This window comes from Herpailurus yagouaroundi, unplaced genomic scaffold, assembly GCF_014898765.1.
Source record: "Herpailurus yagouaroundi ecotype Mexico unplaced genomic scaffold, PumYag 440, whole genome shotgun sequence".
In the NCBI taxonomy this organism is placed as follows: domain Eukaryota; kingdom Metazoa; phylum Chordata; class Mammalia; order Carnivora; family Felidae; genus Herpailurus; species Herpailurus yagouaroundi.
In genome coordinates this window covers 659997-686851 of record NW_024412657.1, presented here as the reverse complement: position 1 = coordinate 686851, position 26855 = coordinate 659997, and the positions used below count along the sequence as shown (strand labels likewise).

At 61.1% G+C, this 26855-nt stretch overlaps 2 protein-coding genes across 9 annotated transcripts in view; both read left to right on the top strand.

The window, feature by feature from the left end:
- NOTCH1 (notch receptor 1) overlaps nt 1–4357 on the top strand; it is a 41011-nt gene extending 36654 nt beyond the window's left edge. The window contains exons 31-33 of the mRNA XM_040464355.1: nt 1070–1217; nt 1304–1401; nt 2539–4357. Coding sequence (XP_040320289.1) covers nt 1070–1217; nt 1304–1401; nt 2539–3990 — 1698 coding nt within the window. The 3' untranslated portion in view covers nt 3991–4357. The remainder of the gene's footprint in view (nt 1–1069; nt 1218–1303; nt 1402–2538) is intronic.
- Nucleotides 4358–15156: 10799 nt separating this feature from the next.
- SEC16A (SEC16 homolog A, endoplasmic reticulum export factor) overlaps nt 15157–26855 on the top strand; it is a 33335-nt gene continuing 21636 nt past the window's right edge. For 3 of the 8 annotated variants that reach the window (XM_040464351.1, XM_040464349.1, XM_040464343.1), the window contains exons 1-3: nt 15588–15699; nt 19821–23444; nt 25214–25353. In XM_040464351.1, coding sequence (XP_040320285.1) covers nt 19887–23444; nt 25214–25353 — 3698 coding nt within the window. In that variant the 5' untranslated portion in view covers nt 15588–15699; nt 19821–19886. The other 5 variants (XM_040464344.1, XM_040464350.1, XM_040464348.1 and 2 more) reach the window with 5 other exon arrangements.

The following is a 26855-nucleotide window of genomic DNA, read 5'->3' as shown; positions in this document are numbered from 1 at the left end:
CACCTGCGGCCACGCGAGCCCTTTTGCCAGCCCGTGGCCTGCCTTCCTCCCTCCCGGTCAGGGCTGTCGACCGGGCTCACGGAGACCCAGAGCCCCGATACCAAGTGCAACCTCGGCGGGGCTCGTGCTGAACCGGGCGCTCTGAGTTGCGCACTCGCGGGGGAGGCGGGCCAGCAGGAGGTGGCAGAGCTTCCTCACCCCCACCCGAGACAGGCTCCTGGTCCCGCTGTGGCGGCCCATCACGGCCTCCCGCCTCCCGATCAGCCTTGGCTGGAGGCGTAGCTGGCGGCGGCAGTGAAAAGAAGGGTTTAGGGGCTGCGGCTTGCTGCTGGGAGCCCGGGGCAAGGGTGGGTCCGGGGAATTGGACGTCTGGGTTTTTGGGGAGCATCCCCACACAGGCTCCTTTTGCAAGCCTCCAACTGGTCCCCTGCTGCACGTCCGCGGGCTCTGAGCAGCCGTGCCCTCAACAGACAGGCAAGATGGGGCATAAACTGGGGGGGCGAGGGGGGGGGGAGGGGGTCATCACAGAGCTGTAATTTAGGGAGTTTTTAGCACGTTATTTTGCTGCAGATGTAGGCTAGTCAGAGAGGAGAGGAGCATTGAAGCGAGCCCCCTGGAGCAGGCTCTGTTTGCTCCCACGGCCTTGGTGGCATAGAGACGCGTGAACTCCCGTGGGCATCTCGTGGGCGTGAGGCCAGCCCTTTTCACCCACCGGTGGGCAGGGACTGTCCTTCTCGCCTGTGGCCCCGGGCACAGCAGCACGTGAGGGAGGGCCTGCCCATCTTCTGTGTGTCTGCAGGGACACCGTGGGTCTCAGCGGTCTGAGTCCGTGACTCAGACGTGGTTCTGCCCGCTGTGGCTGGGCGGGGACTTCACCCCTGTGGGTCCTGGCTGGTGGTGGCAGGATTAGATGAGCACGTCGGCCCCTGGCTCCTCCAGCGGTGGCCGGCGGAGCTCCGCCCTTCCTGCTCCCCCCACCCCCCCGTCCGGGCTGGTCCAAGAGGGGGCTTTGTCGCCGGCGGCCCTCGACGCCCGTTTGCCAAGCCTGCCCCCCTCTTCTGTTGCGTAGATCCTGATCCGGAACCGAGCCACGGACCTGGACGCGCGCATGCACGATGGCACGACGCCGCTGATCCTGGCCGCCCGCCTGGCGGTGGAGGGCATGCTGGAAGATCTCGTCAACTCGCATGCCGACGTCAACGCCGTGGATGACCTGGGTGAGCTGGGCCGCGCGGTCCAGCCCACGGAGGGTGGGCCCGGCGCCGCCTGGCCTGCCCCAACCTCCTCTGTGCCCCGCCCACAGGTAAGTCCGCGCTGCACTGGGCCGCCGCCGTGAACAACGTGGAGGCTGCTGTCGTGCTCCTGAAGAACGGGGCCAACAAGGACATGCAAAACAACAAGGTGGGCTCGCGGGCCGGCGGCACGGGGCCCGGGCGAGGCTGGTGGGTCCCTTCACCCGGCGCCACCCCTTTCTGGCCACGGGACCACCGAGCCGTGGGCACAAACTCCAGACGTGGGCCGTCCCAGTGAGGGCCCCCGAGCTCGTGCGTGGGTGGCACCAGCTCTTTTCCCTCGTTCACAACGTTTGCCAACACCTCCCGAGCGAGCGTGTGCGTCTCAGCTCAGTAAAGGGTGCGACCGCAGCTGTCCTGTGTCCCCACGACCTGCGCCGCACTTTCTGTCCCCGGCCGTCACCGGGCGGGTGGTGCACGTAGAGCCCTGTCGCTGGTGGTGCGGGGGCGTGGCACATGGCGAGGCCCCCGGTTAAGCGTGAGCGGCCACTTGCCTGCACACGGAACTTGCCCGTTACTGCTGTGGTCTGTCCCCGAAGCGAGGGAAACGCTTTGCTCCCCGGCTCCTTGGCGGCCGAGCCCTGTCCACGTCTCCCTGACCCCACCTGGGTCTCCCTCCTTCATTCCTGGGGGACACAGCAGCTGTTGGGACCCGGGCACCCCTGATGCCCCTGTGGGCCCGGCTTTATTGCCGCTTCCCACTGGGGAGACTGAGCCTCAGAGACGCGGCGGCCGCCGGAAGGGCATTGGGCCGTGGCCAAAGCCTTGTGTGAGCCAAAGAGGCCCGTCGGGCCACGCGACAGCCTCACGGGGAATGTGTGGCACGCCCACCGTACAGATGAGAACACCGAGACTCGGAAGGAGCTGAGACGTCAGGGTTACTTGGGGACTGTGTGGATGGGGAACCCACCCCGGGGTGCGCAAGGACGCCCCTCAGGGATCCCCAGGTCCCTGAAATTGCTGCACTGTTTGTGGCTACGGCGTTCTGGAGGAGAGAGAGGCCACAGGGGTAGATTTCCAGTGGTGTCTGTGCCCCTCGCAAAAGTAAAGTCCTAGCGATTCAGAACCTAGAACCCGACGGGCTGCCTGGGAGCAGGTCTCAGAAGACGTACTTAGGGCTGTTTCCTCTTTAAGACTTCACGAGGCCACGTCACGGTGCGGTTAAGGGATAGGGTCGACGTGAGCCTTCCGTCTCCCGCGGTGGGTCCTCTGACGACCCCCCCACCTCCCCTTTGCCCATTCCCAGGAGGAGACGCCCCTGTTCCTGGCCGCTCGGGAGGGCAGCTACGAGACCGCCAAGGTGCTGCTGGACCACTTCGCCAACCGGGACATCACGGACCACATGGACCGCCTGCCTCGTGACATCGCACAGGAGCGCATGCATCACGACATCGTGCGGCTGTTGGACGAGTACAGCCTGGCGCGCAGCCCCCAGCTGCACGGCACGGCCCTGGGTGGCGCGCCCACGCTGTCCCCGCCGCTCTGCTCCCCTGGCAGCTACCTGGGCAACCTCAAGCCCGCCGTTCAGGGCAAGAAGGCCCGCAAGCCCAGCACCAAGGGCCTGGCCTGCGGCGGCAAGGAGGCCAAAGACCTCAAGGCACGCAGGAAGAAGCCCCAGGACGGCAAGGGCTGCCTGCTGGACAGCTCGAGTGTGCTGTCGCCCGTGGACTCCCTCGAGTCGCCGCACGGCTACCTGTCGGACGTGGCCTCGCCGCCGCTCCTCCCTTCTCCGTTCCAGCAGTCCCCGGCCGTGCCCCTCAACCACCTGCCCGGCATGCCTGACGCCCACCTGGGCGTCGGCCACCTGAGCGTGGCCGCCAAGCCCGAGATGGCAGGGCTGGGCGGGGGCGGCCGGCTGGCCTTCGAGGCGGGACCCCCGAGGCTCTCCCACCTGCCCGTGGCCTCCAGCACCAGCACGGTCCTGGGCACTGGCGGCGGCGTGAATTTCACCGTGGGTGGGGCCGCGGGCTTGAACGGCCAGTGCGAGTGGCTCTCCCGGCTGCAGAACGGCCTGGTGCCCAACCAGTACAACCCGCTGCGAGGGAACGTGGCGCCGGGCACCCTGAGCACGCAGGCCCCGGCCCTCCAGCACAGCATGATGGGCCCGCTGCACGCCGGCCTGTCCACGGCCGCCCTGTCCCAGATGATGAGCTACCAGGCCCTGCCCAGCACGCGCCTGGCTGGCCAGCCTCACCTGGTGCAGACCCAGCAGCTTCCGCAGGTACAGCCGCCGCAGCAGAACTTACAGATGCAGCCGCCCAACCTGCAGCCCCAGCCGCCCCAGCCGCACCTCGGCGTGGCCTCGGCCGCCGGTGGCCACGTGGGCCGGAGCTTCCTGGGCGGGGAGCCGAGCCAGGCAGACGTGCAGCCGCTGGGCCCCGGCGGCGGCCTGGCCGTGCACACCATCCTGCCGCAGGACAGCCAGGCCCTGCCCGCCACGCTGGCCCCGCCCATGACCACCGCGCAGTTCCTGACCCCGCCCTCGCAGCATAGCTACTCCTCCTCGCCCGCGGACAACACCCCCAGCCACCAGCTGCAGGTGCCTGAGCACCCCTTCCTCACCCCGTCCCCCGAGTCCCCCGACCAGTGGTCCAGCTCGTCACCGCATTCCCACGTCTCTGACTGGTCCGAGGGCATCTCCAGCCCGCCCACCAGCACGCAGTCCCACATCGCCCACATTCCAGAGGCGCTCAAGTAAACAGCCGGCGCCCCAGCGGGACCCTGTGCTTCCTTTCCCAAGCCCCGCTGGGGCGCCTGCGTGCGCTCGGCAGACACCGGGACTGACCAAAGGGGCTTTTTCTTAAGAATCGTGTTTTTATACAAAATAAAAGGACGAGGATTTTAATTTTTTTTTTTTTTAGTATTTATTTATGTACTTTTATTTTACGAGGAAACACTGCCTTTTTATTTATGCGAAATGTTTTCTATGTCTCCAGGTAACAAGTTTTGTCTGTTCCGAGAAAATAAACTAGGTCTCAGTCACGAATTTCCTACTTATGACATTGTGACGTGTTTGTAAAATACAAACAAAGATTCATGATTTATAAATGCCACTTATTTATTGACTTTTTTTTTCTTCTTCAAAACCCAAAAAGAAAGGATACTGGACAAGGGAGGTTTGGACCAGCATTGTCCAGAAGGGGGTGTGGGCCTGCTGCCGTGGCCCCAGATGCCCCCGCCCCGCGCCCAGCCCCCTCCCACCTGCCCAGGTCCCCTGCCTTGTGTGAGAAGCTGCATCTCGAGGCAAACGACAGGCAAAACCCCCACACCTTTGGCGTGTGGATTAAGTTGCATTTAACAGAGGAATGTTGTAAAATGTAAATGGTGGTTTCTATGTTTCGGTGGGTTTTTTTTGTAATGATCGCTTTGAAAACATGCTTTGAAAGATGTGTCCTTGGGGGGCACCAAGAGCACATTTCATGGTACCGATCGTGAATCTTTGTTTCGGGTTCAGTATTACATAGCTGTTCATTGGTCTTGTGAGTTCCTGTTCCTTCTAGAAGCTCCTCTGCCCCTGGCCTTGATACTTAAGCCTTGCGTAAGCGAGGAGCCCGCTGGCCGTGGGGTATGCGTCTTGGATGCCACGTGGAGGAATCTCACCCTTTTCTGGGGAAAGACACTGCCCGGGCCACCCCAGCAGCTCAGCGCGGACACTTTCTTCCAGGACAGGTGGAAACGGACTAGCAGCACCTGGGGCCCAGACCCAGCTCGCGGGGCCAGACCCCTCACGGCCCCAGATTGACGAGACCCCAGAACAGTCTCTCAAGACTTTGGAGAAACATGGCTGTGTCCGGCCTCAGTTCCCAGAGACAGATCATCCCACGGCCTGGTGTGTGCGGCTGAGGCGGTGCCCTCGGCGGGGGGGGGGGGGGGGGGGGGGGGCGAGCCGGCGGGGGGGCCCCCCCCCCCCCCCGGGGGGGGGGGCCGGAGGGCCACCCCCACCCCCGATCTGGGGGTGGGGGGGGAGCACGTGCCCAGGGAAGGAGCAGACACTTGCGATATCAAGTATAAGCCTGTGGCAAACTAAATGTCTGTAAATACATTTTTAAAGGTGGATTTTGTTTAAAAAATCTGAATGAACAAGTCTGTCCAGGGTGTCCGGGGTCGTGCTGACAGGGACGTCAGAGCGTGGCTGGGCTCACGACCCGGGCCTTGCCACCTGACCCGCGGCTGCCAGGCCCGTAGCTCATGAGAGCAAACCTGGGGAGGGCGCCCCGCTGCCCGCCTTGCCCGGCGGGCGTCGGCCTCCTCCAGGCAGCCCCTCCGGCCTCCCCGGGGGCAGTGTTGTGCGTCCCTAGCGGGCATGACCAGACTCGCCCTAGGATGTTGATTCTTGCGGGGTTTGGGAAAAAATAGAGTGTAGTTTACAGCAAAAGGAAACTTTTTAAAAAAGTGATCTACGTGCAAAACTGTAGGTGATGAAAAGGATGTATTTTTTTCTTTCATCTTCTTTTGTTAACCAATTTGCAATAAAAGGAATGCTGACAGTCATCCGGATTTTGCCAAACCTGGTTGTGGCACTGGCTCGCTTTCTCGGGGATGGGGGGCAGAGGGCGGGGCCGGCCTACTCAGAGGGAGGCGGCAATGCTGCTCCCTCCGACGGCCAGGGACAAAGACCGCCCCGGCCCGGCCCTTGGGGTGCTGGGACTACGCCATGTTCAGAAGTTCAGCAGCTGTCTCTGCACCCGTCTGGTCCAGGCCCCGTGCAGGGAGCCGGGGACACGAGTGAGCAGGGCATGAGCAGCCCATCTCAGGGGACTCCCAAATCTGGGGTGACGCGGCTGCTGGGGCACCAGGCTGGAGGCGGTCCCTTCTGCCTCGGTTAGGGGGCAGGGCACCACTTCGACCCAGGAAGCCCACTACACACAGCAGGTGCACAGGGAGGGGCCCAGAGGCGGAGGTGAGGAATCCAGAGCCCAGCTGGAGGGCAAAGGGAGCCACCGCCGAAGTGCCCGAGCAGGGACACCACGGGGGTGACACAGGGAGTGGGGAAGGTTCCACTGAACAGGGATGTCAGACTGGCCCCTGCCGGGCCCCCACACACAGGCCCCCTCCCCGGCCCTCCCACCTAGGCTGCCATCTCCACCGGCCCCACCCCAGCCGGTGGACTGGAGCCAGATTAACAAAGGGTTAGGGTTAGGGTCTGCTGGGTTCCTTCTGCCTCAAAGTGTCACCCGCCCCGCGGGCCTGGCCTACCCCAGTACAAGCGTCATCCCCAGGTTTCCTCGCCAACTCCGGATGCTTCATTCCAGCCCCCCACCCAGATGGGACAAGGGGTCCCGGCGAAAGGACTGTGGGAAGCGACCCAACTTCTGTGTGCCAAGGAAGCAGACCCAGCCTGAAATGTGCCCAAAGAACTCCCAGCACCCGGAGATGCCACTCCTAGGCGTACACGCGAAAGAAATTAAAGTCGGCCAAACAAGTCCAGACATGCACATGTTCCCAGCAGCACTGCTCACAGCTGCCGAGAGGTGGGAGCAGCCCGAACGCCGGTCAGCTGATGCGCGGATGAACAAAATATAGATGACACTGTGATGGTTCATGTCACGTGTCACCTTGGCTGGGCCGTGTGGCCAAACGCGAGAGGGTTTCTGGACGAGATTAATAGTCGAATCAGTGGATGGAATAAAGCGGAGCCGTCCCCAGTGTGGGTGGGCCTCGTCCAATCAGTTGACAGCCCGAATGGAACAAAAAGTTTCAGTGAGGGAAGGCCTCCGGCTTCACACTTGACAGGGAACATGGGTCTTTTCTTGCCTTTGCACTTGGACTGAGACATCCCTTCTCCTTGGGTCTCAAGCCTGCTGACTCTCAGACTAGAGGGTAACCGGCCCCTCTCCTGGTTCTCAGGCCTTCAGACTCAGGCTGGAACTCTAGCATAGACCCTCCCGGGCTCCAGCTTGCTGACCACAGATCTGGGGATAATCTTGTGAGCCAGCTCCCCACCGTAAACCTCTTTATACATATATGCACCCCACTGGTTCCGTTTCTCTCGAGGACCCAGACTAATTCCATCCAGTGGGATATGATGTAGCCCTAAAACCCCGTGAAGCCCTGAGACGCCCCACAGCGTGGCCAGACCTCGAAACCATGTCGCTGAGTAAAAGAAGCCTGACACGCAGGCCACACGGTGTGGGCCTCCATCTGTGGGCAGTGGTCAGAGCAGGTGAGCCCCGAGACGGTGGGAGGGCACAGCGTGGCCCCAGGGCCGGGGCGGGAGGGCAGGGACCGTCACTGGGGCAGGAGAGGTGGGAGCAGACGGCGGTGCTGGGCGCACAGCTAAATGTCACTGAGCTGTTCGCTCCAACAACATTTCCTTTTCCGTTGTGCCTCAGTTACTTGTTTAGCAGAAAGGAAGGCCTAGCCGCCTCTGAACTTCCAAGAAGTTTGTTCAGGTTGTGGGACCCACTGGCGTGGCAGGATGGGCCTCAGAGGGGGGTCCTGCTGGTCTCTGGGGGATCTCTCTGCTCCTCAAAGGCCCTGGAGCTCCCGGCGGCGAGAAGGAGGCCCGCAGAGGAGCACGGTGGTGCCCCCTCGAGCCTCACCCTGCTGGAGCTCACGCTGGGCGTGGGGCAGCAGACAAGGTCCTGGGGGAGGCTCGTCCCCCGCCACAGGCTGCTCCGTCCTGTCCCCCGCCCACCCTGCGTCCCACTCGTCCTGCATCCGCCCGACTCGTCCCCACCCCCCCGACTCCAAAGCGCTGGAGCCCCCACCGCCAACGGGCCCTCCCTCCACCCCGTGGTCCCCATTCCTGGCCGTACGACCTGAGCCGGCCTGATCCGCCAGTCCCTACCGTCAGAAGGACCCCCGCCTGGACACCACGGGCCCCCCCAGGGAGGACACAGGCCCCGACTTAGATCTGTTATGGCTCAGTAGCGTGTCCCCACCCCCCACAATTTCTACGTTGAAACCGCAGCTCCCGGGACCTCGGGACGTGGCTGCATTTAGAGACGTGGTCCTCGCAGAGGTAATTAAGGTAAAACGAGCTTGTTAGAGTGCACTCTAATCCGATCTGACGGGTGACCTTATGAGATCAGGACACAGACACGCACATGAGGACCAGCAGGTGGGGACACAGGAGGAGAAGGCCGGCTGCGAGCCCAGGAGGGAGAACCTCAAGAGGACCAGCCCGGCCCGCACCTGGATCTCACACATCCAGCCTCTAGAACTATGGGGGAGTTCGTTTCCGCGAAGCCACTCAGTCTGCGGGGCTCTGCTACGGCAGCCCGAGCAGGCAATACAGGGTCCCAGGTCACACCTCTCAGGGCCCGAATGTGTGTCCCGGGGGCCACAAACGCCAGCAGTAGCCATCAGCTAGGGGGTGTCTGCTCTGGGTCCCTGTGCCTCCCCGGGGTGTCACTCCCCAGGGATCCGAGGCTTGCGCTTTTCAGCATCCCAAACACATGAACCCGCCACGGCGGCTGCCCTACCTGCCCTCCTGACGCTTCCTCAAGGATGGTTCTCCTTCACGACTGCCTGTTTGAGAGCGGGGGCGGGGAGCACTTTTCCAGGGTCTCAAGGATGATCCAGAGTTGCACCTTCCACGTGCAATTCAAATATTTTCGCAGCCACGTTAAAATGAAAATAAACAAATGAAGTTTACTCATACATCATAATAATCCGATACGTCCAACCAATTGTCATCTCAACGTGTGATTGACGCAAAGTTAATGAGATATTTTACATTATTTTCCTCTCTCTCTCTCCTCCTCTCTCGAACTAGGTCTTTGAAATCCAGTGCGTGTTTCGGGCTATCAGTGCTCCTCGGTGTGGACCGGCCACGTGTTCAGCTGCTGCACGTGGCTGCACCCTGCCACACCGGAAGGCACAGATTTAGACCACGCGGGCACCCGTGGGCACCTGGGAAACCCGAGGCACATCACTGGCGTGGGGTCTTGCTTCACACTGTTCCAGGGTGAGCCCCAAATGTGGCTCCGCACCCCTCCGGCCAGAGCAAAGGGAGGACCGCGGCGGCGCCCACAGATGAGACTGGCAGGGTAGGGCGACACCCAGCCACTCACTGGGCCACCGAGCCACGCTTCCGGAGCACGGCGGCCGCCAGAGACTGGGCTCGGTGGGGGAGCCGATCTTCCGGCTGGTGCCGCCCTGGTCTCACTGTGGCCCAGTCTTCCGTGGGCCGGTCCCATCCACAATCCACACCCAGGAGCCCTGTGGGAGGGGACAGCGCCGTGGACCCAGACAGGCGCTGGAGAGCTTCCTGCGGCCGCTCCTGGAGGGGAGTGACCCGCAGCCGGGGGCCCTGGCGCGATGACAAAGCGCTTCAAGCAGGAGCCTGAGCGATGCCGTCCGGCTGGGTGCCCGGGCAAACGGAGACCAGAAGCGCCGTGTCCCCAAGCACTCGGTGGGGGTCGATGCGTTTGGGGAGCCCTGGGTCAGGGCTCGTTTGGACTCTGGATGCTCGTGTGTACCGTGGGCCTCGATGAGGGCAAACGTGCGCGGTGGCTCCCAGACGGACACACCCTGAGGGCCGAGGGCACGGCGCCCTTCGAGCTCAGGCTGGAAATGCTGCTCCCCCAGCACCTCACACACCTGGCTGTGCCCCCCGCCCCGGTTTGTGTCATCTTGTTTTCACCTTCCTCGCAGCTGCTGTTTACCCGAGGCGGGTGACTTGGCTCCTCTGAGCCTCAGGGTCCCCAGGGGAAAAGTGGGAGCCGCTCAGAGCTGACCCCAGAGGCCGCGGGTAGTCAGGACGCAGGGACGGCACGGCCGCTGTGGTGACAAACTCTGAAGCTGGTCTCCCCCAAACCGGGCAGGAGCCCCGCCCAGAGGTCTGCAGGGCAAATGCGACAGGGGCTGAGCGTGAAGCGTCTCGGGTTGGATGTGCCATGTCCACACGGTACTGGACTCGGGCTCGTTCCTGCACCAGAGCCCGTGACGCACCAGCAGAAGCTCCGTGGGTCTCCGACACGGAGGGCCGTGACCGTCCTGGTCTCGCGTTTCTCCCTTTTAAAACCTGAGCCCTAGGAAAGCATGTAACCTTAAGTTACTTATTCTCTACCTCATTTCCTTGTCTGAACAACGGAAAGCGGGCGGTGCAAACCTGGCCGAGGCCCTCACCAGGTACCAGCGCCCCTCGTGGGGACAGGACGGTGTGGAATACGGGCGTTCTTGACGGAAAACAACGCCTTCTGGCCCCCGTAGCTGCGGATTAGATCACTGAGCGCAGAGCTCGAAAAATACACGTTTTCTGTTGTCCCATTAAATTCGACTCGCGGAGGATTTACGGAACACCTGCTGTGTTCGGGAGACCAACCCCAGTCCTGGAGGGGTGGGTGGGGCAGGGGGAGTCAGAGATGAAGAAGCCCCTGGAGAGGGCTGCAGTCTAGGGGCGATGTGCAGAGCCAAACCTTTCATCCTGCTGCACCCAGGCCGGATGCTACAGGAGCCCGGCCGGTCCCAGATGCCAGCACCCGGAAAGCCTAGGACTGGAAGGCGGCTCTCTGCCTCCCCCTGCTGGCAGCATCCTGCCAGTACCCGCCGTGGCAAGCAGTTGGCCCCCATGGGGATTTCCACCAGTGATGTCTGCAATGCACGTGCCGCCCAGTCATCCCGCCACTGCGCTATCCCATTTTACAGATGAGAAAGCTGAGGTCCAAAGAGGCAGGTGATTTCCCCAGGTGTCACCTCTCTGAGCCAGGGCCGCGTGATTCTCCTGGTCCACGTTCTCCTAACCATTTGTGGCCTGGGAGGGCCCACAGAGCCCACGTCGCTCAGCAGCATCACTTCTCGGGCAGGAACGCGGCTGCTCAGGACCGGCCGCAGCCAGCCTGCACTCGGCAATGGGCATTTCGGGCCTCTTCCACGCTCCACCCTTCTGTCTTCCCCCAGGCCTCCAAGTCCATCCCTGTAATCGCCACCAATGCTCGGGACTCTCGCCTTCCTGTCTTATTTGATCCTTTGTCTGACGCAGCTGGCGGCGAGAGAACCGGGTCCTGCCCTTGGGAGTCGCCCGACGTTCAGCTCTCCCCACCAGTCCGGCCCAGCAGCCTCACTGCTCCCCCAGGGGCCTGAGGCTGTCTCCTGGGCTCCTGACTCTCCTTAGCACCTTGCCAGAGCCAGGGCAGGGGAAGCTGAGTGGACGATGGCATTCTTGCCGGGGAGTCCCTGAGAGCTTCCGTGCTTCCAGAGATCACGTGCAGGGCCCAAAGAGCCCCCGGCAATGCGCAGCCGGCAGCCCCCCCCCCCCCCATCTCCCCCTTCCCAGGTTTCTGCCCCTTGCCGCTACAGAAGCTTCTGTTTGTCTCAGCCACAAGGGCTCTCTTCCTCCATCCCTAGCTCTAGCGGGTCAGCAGCAGGTGGGACCAGGCCTTGTCAGGTGCCCTCACGGTGCTCCCCAGCCCCGGGGGCACATTTGCAGCTGTCCAGAGTCTGTGCCCCCTAAGAGCGGAGGCCTGGCCTGCTGGTCCGCGGCCACGCTCCCAGCTCCTCGCAGTGCGGGGCACGCGGTAGGGGCTCAGCCAACGAGTGCGTGGTTTTGTGAGAGAGGTCTCTCGGGTTTTTCCAGGGCCCTGCTGCAGCTAACAGAATACTACTCACTTAGTCCCGTGGCTCTGGTTCTCTGTGGCCCGACTGGTGTGGAATCCGTGCCCTTCTGGTGCTTTCTACGACCCTCCCGTCACTTACAGTGTCACCTTATATGTTTAGTACTTGGCGCAGCGATAAAGGGAACAAAAGACCTCTGAGGCCTGCCAGGTGCCGGGCACGTCTGCAGACACTGGAGACGAGGGATGAGGCAGTGCCGTGCTCGTGCTAATGACGACGCCGATGGTGGGGACGTTCATCAAGCTCAGCCTGGATGTGGATTTTCTCTTGCAAGGCCTCCCGGGAGTCTGGGAGGATCTAAGGGGTCTGGCTTTGTACCCCAGCTGCACCCTCCTGGAGCTGCCTCCCTCTCCTCGTACCAGGCCTGGCCACAGCCCGCCAGCCGACTTACACGCACACTGACAGGTGCCACAGAACACGCTCAAACACCAGCTATTTCCGCCCCCAGATCTGCTGTCTCCTGAAGGAACTGATGTCCCCTTCCTCTCCACCACGCAGACCTCCTCAGCTGCATGGCTGCCTCTTCCGAAGTCCCGTCTGCCAACTCTTTCCACTTCCGAGGCCCTCACGTGCTTTCGGCCTGGACCATTCAGCCAGACCTGTCTCACGGAGGCAGCCCCTTCCTATCTCCAGGCAGAGTCGAGCAGACCCCCTGCCAAGCCCCCAGCCTCGGTGCCCAGGACTGAGGACTAGAGTCGGGGGCTGAGCAGAGCACCTGGTGTGGAGCAGGACCGTCTTACAAACGTCCACTTACAAACCACACCTACCACAGCTACTTTATGCCCTGGAGGAGGGAGGGGCAGAGGCTTACGGCCCTGGACCACCAGCCTTTGTCTATGGGGACACCGTGGCTACCCGCCACCAAGGGCTCCTTCCACAATCACCTAAGCGGCTGGGTGTCAGCTCCACAATCTAGGAAGCTCCAGCTCCAGGGTGGGCATGCATGGGCAGCGGGGGGGAGCCCCTGATCCCCTCTCACAACGTGCTCACTGTCTAGACCAGTGCCGTCCAGTGGAAATATGCCAGGTACAGACGCGATTTTAAAGTTCCTACTAGCTACGTTAAAGAGGGAAACAGATTAAATAAGTTTTAACGGTACACTTAACTCACTATATCCAAAATATTATCGTTTCAACACGTGATGAAGAGCTGCCAGCGGGCTATTTTACCTTGTTGGCATCTGGCCTCTCATAAGGACTCAGGTCCCAGCTCAGCTCAGCTCAGCCCCCTCTGGGCGCTCGGTGCCAGTCCTCCCTGGACAACGCAGGCTCCTGGGAGGGGCTGACTCTCGTGATCCTGGAAACGCAGTGTGACAGGGTACTGCAATGATAGAAAGGACGGCCGGGTTCTCTGGCATAGGCTCTGCCCATCGTCCTGGCAAGCCCGCAGCCCTGTGTCCTGTGTGCTCGGGGTCGCGTGACTACAGCTCCGGGCGTGATGAGGAACTAACAACCTTGCCCTCTGGAAAGAGCAGCTGACGCCAGCCCCCATGGTGGGGCTTCAGAGAGGTGGTGGCATGTGTATCCAGCCTCTGGGAGCCTGGGGGGATAAGGAGGAAGGAGTGAATGAGTGACACCGCAGGCAGAGGGAGGGACGCTTCCTCAGAAACAGCAACAGCTGTCACGGCAGTACGCCCCCCACGGCTCGGGCCCCTGCCCGTTCTGCAGCCAGAATCACCCTACACCCAGGACAGTGCGGTTCGTGCCTGTTGCTCTGGTTTAAGCATCAACAGCATCTCCTTTTGGCCCCCAAGTTGTCTAGGTGCGCCCCCGCCTGGACTCCAGGTTGCCGAGGACGTGATGGTCAGGGAGGTCAAGGAAGCTGACAGAAGGCACACAGCATCAGGTAGCAGGCTGGGCCTTGAGGCCGAGGGCCTGTGACTCAGAGCCCCAGCCTCCACGATCGACGGTGGGTCCAGAGCCCTCTCCTCCACACCGGGCCCCACATGGCCAAGAACCGGAAGGCCTCCACTCAAGAGGCTTAGCAGGAGGGGGAGGGGACGGACCCCAGCACCTTTGCCTCTGCGTGCCCAAGGCGGGGGGGGGGCCGGGGGGGGGTGACAGTGCCATGTCTCTGTGGAGTGGTTTGTTGGGACACAGTGACTGCAGGAAGTGGGTCAGGGGCAGTGGGGTGGATCCAGGGAGTCCCAGCACCTATTCTCTGTGTTGACATAGGTTAGGATCTCCGTTTCTGCAAGGCAAATGTTAGCTTAGCAGAGTGGCCACGTCAGAGGGACCGAAACTCTCCCCGCACCCGCTGGGGCCCTGACAGCGTGGCTGCTCCCTGCCAACGTCACAGCAAACAAAGAGCTGAACCGCGCTCCTTCCTTCTTCCCAGGCTTCTGAGTCCCGCGGGTGACCAGGGAGTCCTCCCACCCCGGCCAGGCCTCAGCCGCTGCTGCACTGGCAGCAGCAGCCGCTGGGAGCTCGACCACCGGCGGATGCAAGCGTGTGGGCACACCTGCCACCCTTCCTGCCCTCTGGAAGAAGCTGGGGTGAGCGGGGGCAGGCTGCTACTTTTCCCTCTCCCTGCCAGGCAGGTGTGCGGGTGAGCGGGCCGGGGTCTGGGTGGCTGCTTCCTCGCCTACCGAACCTCTCTATTCTCACTGGGAAAATGAGGATACAAATGGCAGCACCCCCTCGTCCCTAAGATCCACCGTGGGAGGGCTCTGATGGTGCGTGCCATCCTCGGGGCGGAGCAGGGGGCTAGCAGGGCAGCCCGGCCTGACACTCGCTGCCTGGGGGAGGCGCTCCAACGCAAACGCCCGCTCAACGGCTGCGGAACACAGAACGGAGTCCTGGTCTCCGTCCACGCGGTGTCGGGGACCAGACCGGGCGCCTAGGGAGCCAGGCCTCCATGGGGGCAGGGCGGGGCAGGAAGAGGAGCAGGAGCGGACGGCGCGAGCCGCGGGGCGGCGTGGCTGCGGCCGGGGGCCGAGCAGGCAGGGGGCCTCGAAGGGCGCCTGCGGACCCTCCCGGGGCTCCGCGCGGGGCAGACGGGCACAGCTTTCTGAGCGCCGGACGCGGACGGAAACGAACTTCGCGGGCAGAACTGGAACCCGGAGCCGCGAGTGGCCGTAACCAGGCAACCGGCGAGCCGCCGCGAGGTGCGCACGCGTAGCCCGCCGCGGAGGCCGGCGCATGCGCAGCCGTCTTCCGCCGGTCTTGCCTTGGAGGAAGTCCAACGGCCAGATGGGAGGGTCGCGCCTGCGCCAGGGCGCCGCTCGGGTTCTCGGCGCTGCCGAGTAGCCGTTCTCGGTGGGTGCTCCTGCTGGCCTCGGTCGTTCAGGACTGGTCCTTCACTTGGGTATGACTGAAGAACCCTTACTCTTCTCACACGCTAAGACGAGAAAGACTGGGAGAAAGAGCTGGCATAATCAGGGTGACGTCTCTGAGCCGTGCCCCGCGCACCCGGCCCAGCAGGTGGGCGAAGGGCGGGTCGCAGGGGGCGGGGCTAAGGTGCGAGGCCGAGGGGGCGGGACGAACGGATGGGCGGTGAATGACGGGGACGCGAGGGGCGGGGCAGGGGGGGGGCGGGACGAAGGGAGGAACGGTGAAAGATTGGTCGCAAGCGAGGGGCGGGCCAACGGGGCGGACGAATAGATGGCCGGCGAAGGACCAAACGCCGGAGGGAGGCCGGGCTAACGTGCCGGGCGCCGCGTCACGGGAGCAGCTGCGGTGGGCGGGGCTGGTGGGCGTGGTCGGCAGGCGTGGCGCGCACTGACGTCGCGGTCGGACACGTCGGCGGCGCGGCGGCCGGAGCCGGATGTGCCAAGATGGCTGCTGCGGCTTTCGTGTCTTCTCTTGTCGCCGCAGCCCGGCCGGCTTCCGCCGGCGGCTCTTGAGGGGTTGGCCCAGGGGTCGCGGAGGGGCGGGGCACGAGCCGGGGTGGGCCTCGGCCGCCCTGTGGCGCGCCGGTGAGGGCCGGGGTCGGGCGGAGGGAAGTGGCCGGGCCGGGCCCAGCCCTGAGCGGACTTCGCGTCTCCGGGTGCCGCCAGGGGTCGGGCAGGGGCCCCGGGGGCGAGCAGGGGCACCTGCGGGGCCGGGGCGGGTCAGGGGCGGCCGAGCAAGCGACCCTCCTGCCGCCTTCTGCACCTTTGTCGGCCGCCTCGTCAGACTGACGTGGACCCCGCAGGTACGGCCGGCTCTGTGGCAAGTGCCTGTCCGGCCCCGCTGTGTTGACACTTGTCTTCGCCCTGGTGGCCTCGACGGAGGGAGGGTTGTGTTGGAATGGTGAAGATAGACCAGACCTGCGACTTCTCAAGGAGTACGAACATTGAGGAAATTTCTTCTAACAGTTTTGCGTGTCCTTTGCTTCGAGGGTTCTTAAGTTGTTTTGTCCTCAGCGGCTGGGAGATTTTTCCCGAGCCATGCCGGTGATGAGACAGATTTGCATTTCGTGGCAAAGTGACCGAGACGCTGCAGCGGAGGTCGGGCACTTGTGTCTCGCGTGAAGGGTTACAGGAACGTGTGATGAAGTTAGTACCGGTTTGGGGGCGAAAGTATCGTGCGGAGCGTCTGGTCGCGTCCCGGCCATTTAAAATCGGTATTTGCAGGTTCACCTGAGAACTTCCGAGTGGCTGGAGGTGGGGCACGAGCTGCTTAAGGCTGTGTTTTAAACACAGACGACGTTAACCGGGGAGGGCAGCGAGGGCAGGAAGCAAACTGAGTCACACACAGTTGCTCCAGAGCCGTACTTCGGCAAGTTTCAGCACAACCGGTCTCCCTGCAGGTCCCCCCCCAGCCCCCAGCCCCCCGCCCCGTGCCTCTCCGTAGGGTTCCGGTGGCTGGTATCTTAACAGAGGTCAAAGGGGAGGCCAGAGGCAGGAGAATGCTTTCTTGTCCCTGTGATTCGTTCGGCCTAAGTAGCAGTGAGTCTCCAAACCGTACTGACCGTTTTCTTCGGGGTAGCGTGCACGTTGTAGTGCTTCTTCCCTGAACGTCAGTGCGTCCTTTGGGATCTTTGCCATTTTTAGCAGTGTTTCGACTCCCCCTTCGTGTTGGTTACCGTCTAAACGTGTTTGGGGCCGTACTTGGAAAAGTTGGAGTTTGCGGTGTCTCTGTGTCAAGCGCCCCACAGCCAGACAGGGACGTGACACTCACAGCCTCCAAGAGGGACATTGTGGGCAAAGGGCAGCGTCTCCGGGGCTCTCTGGCGCTCCTGTTGGCGCAGCCTCAGTTTGTGGTGGCCGCTCCAAAGGTGCTCTGAGCATCTCAGTGCCTTAGCCAGGAATTGGATCGAAGGTCGGAGGCGGTTGTGCTTAAGTATTTCTCGTAGACACAGGGTGGTCTGACGAAGGGCTAGGTTTGTGAGTGATGCGTTGTTTTTTTTTTTTTTAATTTTTTTCCAACGTTTTTTATTTATTTTTGGGACAGAGAGAGACAGAGCATGAACAGGGGAGGGGCAGAGAGAGAGGGAGACACAGAATCGGAAACAGGCTCCAGGCTCCGAGCCATCAGCCCAGAGCCCGACGCGGGGCTCGAACTCACGGACCGCGAGATCGTGACCTGGCTGAAGTCGGACGCTTAACCGACTGCGCCACCCAGGTGCCCCGAGTGATGCGTTTTTAAGAAAAACGGCCAGTGTCTTTTTAAAGGTAGATGACTTGGTACCGAATGACTTACTGGCTGGAGGTAAGTTCCCTGGGGCCAGCAGAGAAGTGATAGGCGGCGTTGCGGTTGGTGAGTAGAGAAGGTCCAAGAGGATCATGTTCACGTTCAGGATCGTTTCACACGCAACTGCCTTATTGTTGAAAAGCTGTCAGTTGTGGGTGGGGGGTGGGGGAGATTCCATTTTGTAGGAAAGGGGTAGCGTTTGCTAGAAAACGGTTCTTAGTTCAGGAGTCGGGGAGGTTTCTTGAAGGAGAACATTTAAGTCTCTACGCTGTCCGCGTGTTGATGACATTTCTGTATTGAACAGCAGCAGGGGTCAGGGCATCCCAGAACCCACTGTGAGTAGGATTTTGTAAGATGCAGCTGAGAAGGAACCTTGGATTCTCTCGCTTTACAGACAAAGGGTCTGGGTCGCAGGAAGAGAAGTGGTGTGCTTGGGGCCGGTCAGTTGGACTCCCGGCCCTGCCCTCACAGCCACGCCTCTGCGGTGTGATGCTCTGGGCCTCTGCCGTTTGGTGTTTCTTTTTTACAGCTGCTTAGAGCAGTTGAGGTCCTCTACTGGAGCCTTACAAGGAGGAAGTCGTGTTTCGGAAGACATGCTGGGCGCCTCTGTCCCACAGATAAGAGGAAGAGGCCGGGCTTGTTGTACGATCAGTCCTTGTAAAGCTGAGCTGTACACATTCTTTGTTCTAAAATGACAGCTTAGAACCAAACGAAGCCTCCAGTGCTGTGCCTAATACAGTCCGTCGAATTTAAGTGAGTTTCAGAGTGCTCGTCAGTCCAAAGGGCTTCCCTGTTGGCCTAGGACACACGTGGGCGAGCCGTAATGGTAGTGAGCTAAAAGACCCATAGGACTCGTTTCCAGAGAGGGGTGGGAACCTTCACCGTAAGTAGCTTTACTTGAGATACATTCACAGATGTCTCCTTTTATCGACTCGGAGAAAGATTGCCAGGAGCAAAAGTGGCGTACACCTGCAGAAACGTGTGGGTTAAACCCTGGCGCCCTCCCACTTCTCCCTCTGGTGTTGACTTTCCTCCGTGATCGGTTACACGTCATCTGTTTGTTTGTGAGGGTGGCCCTAGGGGGGAGGACTTGTGCCCAGAGAAAGACAGCGAAGAGACAGTACCTGGGTTTGTGTCTTAAAAGTACCGGTTAGTGCTCGCTTCGGCAGCACATATACTAAAAGTACCGGTTAACCGTTCGAGGTTACGTTTAACGTATTTTCTTTTTTTAAAAAAAATTTTTTTTTCAACGTTTATTTATTTTTGGGACAGAGAGAGACAGAGCATGAACGGGGGAGGGGCAGAGAGAGAGGGAGACACAGAATCGGAAACAGGCTCCAGGCTCTGAGCCATCAGCCCAGAGCCTGACGCGGGGCTCGAACTCCCGGACTGCGAGATCGTGACCTGGCTGAAGTCGGACGCTCAACCGACTGCGCCACCCAGGCGCCCCTAACGTATTTTCTTAAAAAGCGGAAACCACCGCTAGTTCTGGCAACAAAACACACTGGAAAGACGATTTTGTTTTCTGTGAGAGGTTTGTTGGCACTCTGGTTGAAAACGTTTGAATTGAGTCAGTGGGTCAGTTTTAAAGCTGCTTCACGTTTCGCCGGGGCTTTCGTTCCGGACTCACTTCTTGACGGCCCTCGTGGTCAGAGGCGGCTTGTTCCGCTCACGGCGGCAACCAGGCACAGCGCGGGAAATGAGGCATTCTACGCGGTGGCCTAAAGGGCGTGTCTGTATATTTCAGATTCCGCCTGCAGCTTGTATCGCTCTGGGCTTTATAATGCTTTTTCATTAAAACGGAAGCGCGCATCTTAAACTTCCGTTTTCATTTCAAGATGTAACGTTAACCTGCGCGAAAAGTACGATGTGCCATCTTGATACAGGAGTTGGCTCTTTGAGGACCCGGTGATAATTTACGGGAAGGTGTCCGGGTACCGGGTAGTAAATCAGACCGGCAGTTAGGTTGCGCTTTGTTCATCGCTGCCCACTTGGTGAGGGCATCGCGGAGGCATCAGGCGCGCCGTGTGGGTGCCCAGCGGGGCTGTGAAACTGAACCCCAGAGAAGGCAGTGACTTGTCTGAAGTCAGTCAGTGAGCTCAGGGCACAGCCGGCGTTTGCATCCGTGTCCGGCCGTGTTCTTGTGTGTGCGCTCAGCTGCACCGGCCGGCCGCAGCCCCCCACCCGGGATGCAGTTCTGGGTGGGCGCGGGGGTGGGAGCGACGTGTCTCGGGACCGAGGACACAGACTCTCAAGTTGTTTCCAGCCTTCCTCTGTTTTCTTCGTTCTCCTGATTCCAACTGGGAGTTTGAATACCTGGATTTTATGCTAATTTCTTCTTTTTCTTTTTCGGTTCAGGTTGAGGAAAACCTATATCCTGCTTTCTGTGAGCAGCACCTAGTTGTGCAACCGATCGGTCATGCAGCCGCCGCCTCAGGCAGCCCCATCAGGCGTGGTCGGGCCACCTCCGGCCGGGACTCCTCAGAGCATGTTCTGGTCCAACAGATCTTACAGGAGACAGGCAAATAGTAATGCACCGGTGACCCCGATAACTTGCCCGTTGCAGCCGGTAACGGATCCGTTTGCTTTCAGTAGACAAGCGCTACAAACTACATCGTCGGGCAGTTCGTCCAAAAGCAGCACGCCCGTTCTGCAGGGCCCGACCCCGCCAGCGTTCCTCCAGCGCCCTGGTCTGCCTGTGCCTCACGCAAATGCTGGGGATACCCCGCAAGGACCTGTGTTGCAGGCCACAGCGGACGCCGGTCTGTTTGCCAGCGTGTTGCCACCTTCGGCGCCGCCGGGGCCAGAGTTGCACAGGAGTGCCGAGCTTGCTTCCAGCTCGGAACCCGAAGTTCAGACTCTGCCATGTCCTCACGTTCCAGGAGCGGGTGCCGACAGTCCCCACGGGGGCCATCCGCACGCGAACGTGCTCGGGCCCGAGAGACCCCTGAGTCGGCAGAACCCGCACGACAGTGCTGTGGCGCCGTCCCCTTTCTTCCCTCAGCCTCGTCAGCAAATGCCAGGGCAGTGGGGGCCAGGGCAGGGAGGCCCACAGCCCTCAGGTCAACATTATTGGCCCCGCCCAGAAGGACCCGTTCAGCACCCGGTGCCCCACGCCTCCAGCGTCTCCCTCTTCCCCGCTCCGTCCGGCCCGTATCACGGTCCCGGCCACGAGCAGCTCAACCCACTGGTGTCTTTGCCAGGACCCTTGGCCGGTGACGGAAGCAATGAGCCGGCCTACCTGCAGCGTGGTAACCAGTCAGCAAATGACTTTGATCCTGACAACGCGTTCAGGCAAAATTCTAGAGCTGGGAATCCTCGGGCAAGCCAGGAGCTCAGGCCAAATCCAGGAGTGAATAAAGAGCAGTTGCCAGACTTCGCTCTTGTGAATCCCCTCGCTCAGGGAAACAGCCCAGAAATCCATTTGCACTACCCCCCAGGGGCCGAGACCAGCCGGGTCCTGCCGGAAGTGGACTCGGGAGCTCTCTCCATGTTCTTCCACGGCGGAGAGACGGAAAATGAGGAGAACCTCTCATCTGAAAACGCAAGCTTCGCTGGTCGGTCTGACTTGGATGGCTCCTCCCCCGGCCCGGGACTTGGTCACGCTCCCGCACGTGTGGGAGCGGGTGGCGTTTACCACGCCTTTCCCAGAGGTTCCAGCAATGAGGCCACGCAGCAGGGAGGCCACCCGCAGCCTTATTTCTCTCAGTCTGCAGGCGCCCAGCCTGATAGACCGGCCACGGCAAGCGCTGCCGTCACTGTGCGGGGCGGCCCAGCAGGCGCAGGGGCTGACGCCAGCAGCCCACAGTACGAGAACGTGGAGGACTTAGAGTTCATTCAGAATCAGGAAGTTTTGCCAAGTGAGCCCCTAAGTTTGGACCCTTCTGCCCCCGGCGATCCGCTCAGATACGGCCCCAGGCTCGGTGTTGGGGGCCACGCTGGAGGCGGGGGCCCAAATCTCGAGGCCCCGGATTCAGTGCCACGCCCCGTGCGATCCGACAGCGTGTCGTCCAGTTACAGCAGCAAGAGCCACAGGAATCTTCCAGGTGCGGCCAGGCCTCAAGACCTGGGGGGCACTTTCATTCAGCAAGAAGTCGGAAAACCTGAAGATGAGTCTTCGGGGAGCTTTTTTAAGCAAATTGATTCTTCTCCTGTAGGAGGCGAGACAAACGAGACCACCGTGAGCCAGAATCACCGCAGCAGCCTGTCCCAGCCCTCAACCCCAAGCCCCCCGAAACCCACTGGAATATTCCAGACAAGCGCGAATAGTTCTTTTGAACCAGTGAAGTCCCACTTAGTTGGAGTAAAACCAGTTGAGGCCGATCGGGCCAAGGTGGTGGGCGAGGTGAGGGGGGCCGGACCCCACCAGAAGCAGCACCGGCCAGCTGCCGCACCGCCTGACACCTGCCCTGGCAACTTGGAGCAGCCCCCAGACAACATGGAGACCCTGTTCACACTCCAGGCCGGTTCTCTGCCCTTTACCGTACCCGTGGAGGCTGAGCACGGGCTCGGGCACGCTGGGGGGCCGCCCTCGGAGACCGTGCTTCCGGCAGCTGAGAAGAGGCCCTTGGCCAGGGCCCAGGGAGCTGTGAAGTGCGAGAGCCCAGTGACGACCTTGTGGGCACAGAACGAGCTCCCGGATTTCGGGGGCAGCGTGCTCCTGGCCCCAGCTGCCCCGGCACTGCACGCGCCCGTGAGGCCTCAGCCCTCTGAAGTGATCCAGCCTCCTGACGAGGGAGTGTCCGGTCAGCAGCCCCGGCAGCCAGGCCCTGGCCTCCCTCTGCAGAGCAGGGACGGCGTCGGAGCTTCCGAGAACCTCGAGAACCCTCCCAAGATGGGAGAAGAGGAGGCCCTTCCCTCGCAGGCGAGCTCGGGCTATGCCAGCCTGTTATCCTCACCGCCCACCGAGTCTTTGCAGAATCAGCCAGTCTTGATTGCCCAGCCTGATCAAAGCTATAATTTGGCTCAGCCCATTAATTTTGCTGTGTCCTTATCGAGTCCTAATGAGAAGAGTCTGCCCTGGAGAGATGCTTTGGTGGGGGATAAACCGACAGCAAGCAGCCGGACTGTCGGGGGGGACTCCGGAGAAAGCGCTCCTGCGTCTGGGATCGCAGCCGCCTCTGTCACCCACTCGCCTCTGCCCAAGAGTCTCCCGCAAGGTAGCTTTCCACAAGTTCCTGGCACTTCGGAGACCGTTTGTAATCAACCTGCTAATTTGCTGGTTCAGCCGCCACCTCATCCTGTTCCAAAGAACTTGCTTCCAGAAGGCCAAAAGGTTCACAATGCAGAGAACGTTCTTCCCGAGCTGGTCGGTAGCCCTGCCGGAAGCACAGGCGTGATGTTGGTGCCGCCTGCAAACGCTACCTCGGTCCCTGCTGGTGGTAAAGCGGATCCCTCCAGTAATCGGGAAGAAACTTCTGGAGCCCTAGACTTCACGCTGAATAGGACTTTGGAAAATTCTCTGAGGATGTATGGCCCGTCCCGTTCTGACAGCCCAGCTTGTCCGCAGACCGTCACCGGTCAGCCTAGACAACCTGGGCCAGGGGCACATAACCCAGACCGTTTCTACCAGCAGGTGACAAAAGACGCTCAGGACCCATGTGGCCTAGGGAGGGCCCAGCGGGAGCCGTCGCCGGCCCCCCAGCAAGGGCCCAGAGCAACATGTTCAGAACCTTCGAACCCAGGAAGCCCGCCGGTGCAGGGGCAGTCCCAAAACTCGGTCCCGCCACCGGCAAGTCCCGCTCCAGCTGACACGGGTCAGCAGCTGCTGCCTCGGCCGCCTCGGTCCTCCAGCGCATCCATCGTGTCCACCAGCTCCAGCCAGGCAGCCGCGCGGTCGGACCAGCAGTGGCTGCAGCCGCCGCCTCCCTCGGACTTGGCAGCTTACTACTATTACAGATCCCTGTACGATGGCTACCAGTCGCAGTACCCCTCGCCATACCCGCCGGATCCCGGCACAGCCTCCCTCTATTACCAGGTATGGTCAGGCTCTCGGACGGTTGAACCCCGGGACCGGTGGTCTCTTTCTCCCGAGTCGTGCTCCTTGGCAGGCTTTTGTTGCTCAGTTCGGAAGCGGCCTGTAGGCCCTGTGGTCTGCACCGTCGTGCAGAGTGCCCGTTCCTGCACCACTGCTTGGGGAGCGTGCCCGGCTCCCAGAACCCTTGCAGGTTCACACTGCACACCTGTGTGTTGCGTGGTGCAGAATCCCTGGTTAATTTTTAGCACGCGTGCCCCGGCGTGTGTGGCTGAGGAGCCCTCTGTTTCCTGTCCCTCCGGTGGGCTCTCTGCGGGACCAGAGCTGAGTTGCGCACCTTGGGAAACTGGGATATCCTCTCGAAGCTCCGGTGTGGTTTTGACGGGAAAAATCTACCCAGAGAGGAACAGGACAGCGCAGTGTTTTAAATCCCTCCAGGAGAGTAGAAACATTAAGGGAAAAAAGTTAGGTTGGGAACGAATCCAAGCAAAACGGCCAAGGGGGATGAGATCCCGTAAACGTCCCTCGGGCGCATGGCGGTCCCAGCAGCGGGGCGGGGGTGGTGTTGCGCCCCACAGAAGACTTGCCGTTCACAGTGGCCTAAGCATGTGAGTGTCGTGAAACACAACTGGTTCTGTCCGGTTCTCTGGTACTTTGAAACAGTGGGGTTCAAATGCACACGTTGGATCACGATTTGCTTCTCATTATCTCTAGTCCCAGCCCCGCATCATGTGAGGTCGGCAGAGTGTCAGAGGGCCAAGGAGTGTAGACCAGAAGTTTGGAAAGCACTGTCCTACAGCGGGCAGGTGGCCATCCTGGGGACCTCTTAGAGGTGGCTCGGGGGTACAGGGCTGGTGGGGGTGGGTCGGGCAGTAGCCCCCACTAGGAGGAGGCTTGTGCCTCCTTTGCAGGCTTTGAGCATCTTTGGGATTGTATGAATACTGTGCATCTAACCACTGAGATTAGCAAATTTGAGATTCTGGAAGGAGCCTCAAGGACTCCTGTTTCCATACAGGGAAACTGATTTCAGATCCATCCAGCGCCCAGGAAGGGCTGGCAGAGCACAAGGGGAGCAGTGTCCCCGCTTTGGGTTCTTTGTGCAGCAGCCACACGTACATCTAGGAAACTCCAGCCGGAGCCCAGCACCACTCCTGTGGGAGCCCGCTTCCTTCCGCCCTCCCACCTTGTGGCCACAGTCTCCGGTGGTGTCAGGAATAAGTCCGTTGGACGTGATTTCTCCACTTCGGCCAGGCGATGGTGGAGAGTCAGGCTCGTAGACCAGAGGCCTGCTTCAGGTCCCCACGTGGCAGCTCCTTAGAGACCGTCGTGGCCAGTCATGAGCCTGCGAGGGCTTGAAAGCCTCATGAGAATAGAGTACGAGCCTCTCTCTGAGGCTGTGTGTAGCTCCGGGACCCATTCAAATGGAACCCTGGATATTTTGCATACCTGAGATGATGTGTGAAACAAGGACACGAACCCAGGGAGTCCTAGCACCTCCGCGGCAGAGCCGTCTGGAGTCTCCACGGCCCCTCGGGGGCTGCCTGCTGACACGGCGGCCATCTCCTGAGCAGGACCAGGGCAGTCCCTTTAGGAAGATCCTGCTGCCCGTCTGTGGCTGTGGATGTCAATTTGTAGGTTTTCTCTTCTGCACGAGGGAAGCCCCACGTCCGGTGCTCCTGGAGGGCCGTCACCAGCGCCATTTAGAGCTAGCGCCAGTTGCTTGACGGGTGGCTCTTCACCGATGTCTAACGTTGCGCAAACCCTTCTTCCAGCAGGACGTCTATGGCCTGTATGAGCCCAGATACAGGTCCTACGACAGCGCGGTGTCCGCCTACGCTGAGAGCTACCGCTGCCCCGAGCCCGAGCGGCCCAGCTCCCGGGCAAGTCACTGCTCGGACCGGCCACCTGCCAGGTGATTGACGTTCGTGTTGCTGGCTGTGGTGGTAACTTCCCGATCTGAAAACATGAGACAAACCTGTCTTCTCCTGTGCTTATGTTTAATCAGCACGGGCAGAGCACAGGAGCACTTTGAAACGGAACAAAGCCCTCCCTTGCAGCCATGCCGTGCTGTCAGCCAGCACTGGGTCGGGCCAGACCCTCTGCGGGGTCGTCCCTGGGCCAGGGGATCATCCAGCCACCACCGAGGCGCACACGCGGCTCAGGCATTTTGCTGACCGGGTGTTCAGGGCCCTAAGGCTGTTCCCTGCTACTGACCACAGTGGTGTGGAGTCGTAGGCCAGGCAGGCTGGGGCCAGGACCCCTGCCCACCTCCTTTTCCTAACATTGCATCTGTGCTGGAAGGCCCCACACACGTCCATCACGCTACCCTCCTCCGCTGAGCGAGCGCGTCTCAGCTCTGTGATTACAGATGAGAGATTTTGAAAGAGCCTTGGCATCATGCCTTCCTGCCAAGTAGGAATGGAAGCAGGTCACAGCCTCCCGCTCAGAGACATAGGGAGAGCTGGGACGGTGCGGTGGGCGCACCGCCTGCGTTCCAGCACCTTCCCCTGCTTGTCAGGTGGAGGAGTGACCTGTTACGGGTGTAGGTTTTGTTACAAGGCCACATGGCTTCTTGAACTCTAATAGAGGAAGTCTGATCCCCATGAATTTGCATGTGCGCTGCTTTCCAAAGTCGCGGGATCCAATCTCTGGCTCTTTGTCTTTGTCTCGTCTGGAGACAGGGCTCTGTCTCTGTGAGCCTCTGCCTGTTCGGCCGGCCGCTCTCAGTCCATTGCTGGCCTGCACGTAGCCCAGACTTCCGGGGGCTTTGTGGGGGAAAGCTCCCGAGGTTGCAGCTCCTGTGCAGCACCTGGGAAGTAAGGCTCGAAGTGAAAATAAGGGAAAGTGTCCGGTAGGTGTTTCTAGAACCCTCTAGGGGACCAGGGAGGGTGGAGGAGGGTGCAGCCAGGGCGCATCTCGCCGTTCCACTATCCTGTCCTTTTGGCCACCTGCGAGTTAACGTGCGTTCCAAGAGGCCAAAGGTGGCTCTGTGCTGTTGAGAAGTGCCCCAGCCAGGAGCGAGGCCAGGCCACACGTCAGTGGCTCTGTCCCCTGTCTGGCAGTGTTTCTGTGCTCTAAGTGTCGTCACCACTCATGTGACCGCTCTGGAGAGCAGCCCGGCCTTTCTGCCCTGCTTTGGTTGGGGGTGTGTGTCCACGTCCGCATGTGTGTGTTCTTGACGACGTGGGTCCGTGTCTGCACTTGCGGACGTGTGTCTGTGTCTGTGTCCGTGCTTGTGTGCGTCAGTCTCATGCCTGGTGTGATCACGTACCTGCAGGAACTGCTTGAGGTGGGAACAAGTCCTTCATTTTTGTGACTGTGTCTTTGCTGATGGGCGAACGGGCTCGGTTGGCGAGAGCAGCCAGGAGGTGGCATGGTCGTGGCTCTGCACCGTGTCACATCTCTGTTCCGAGC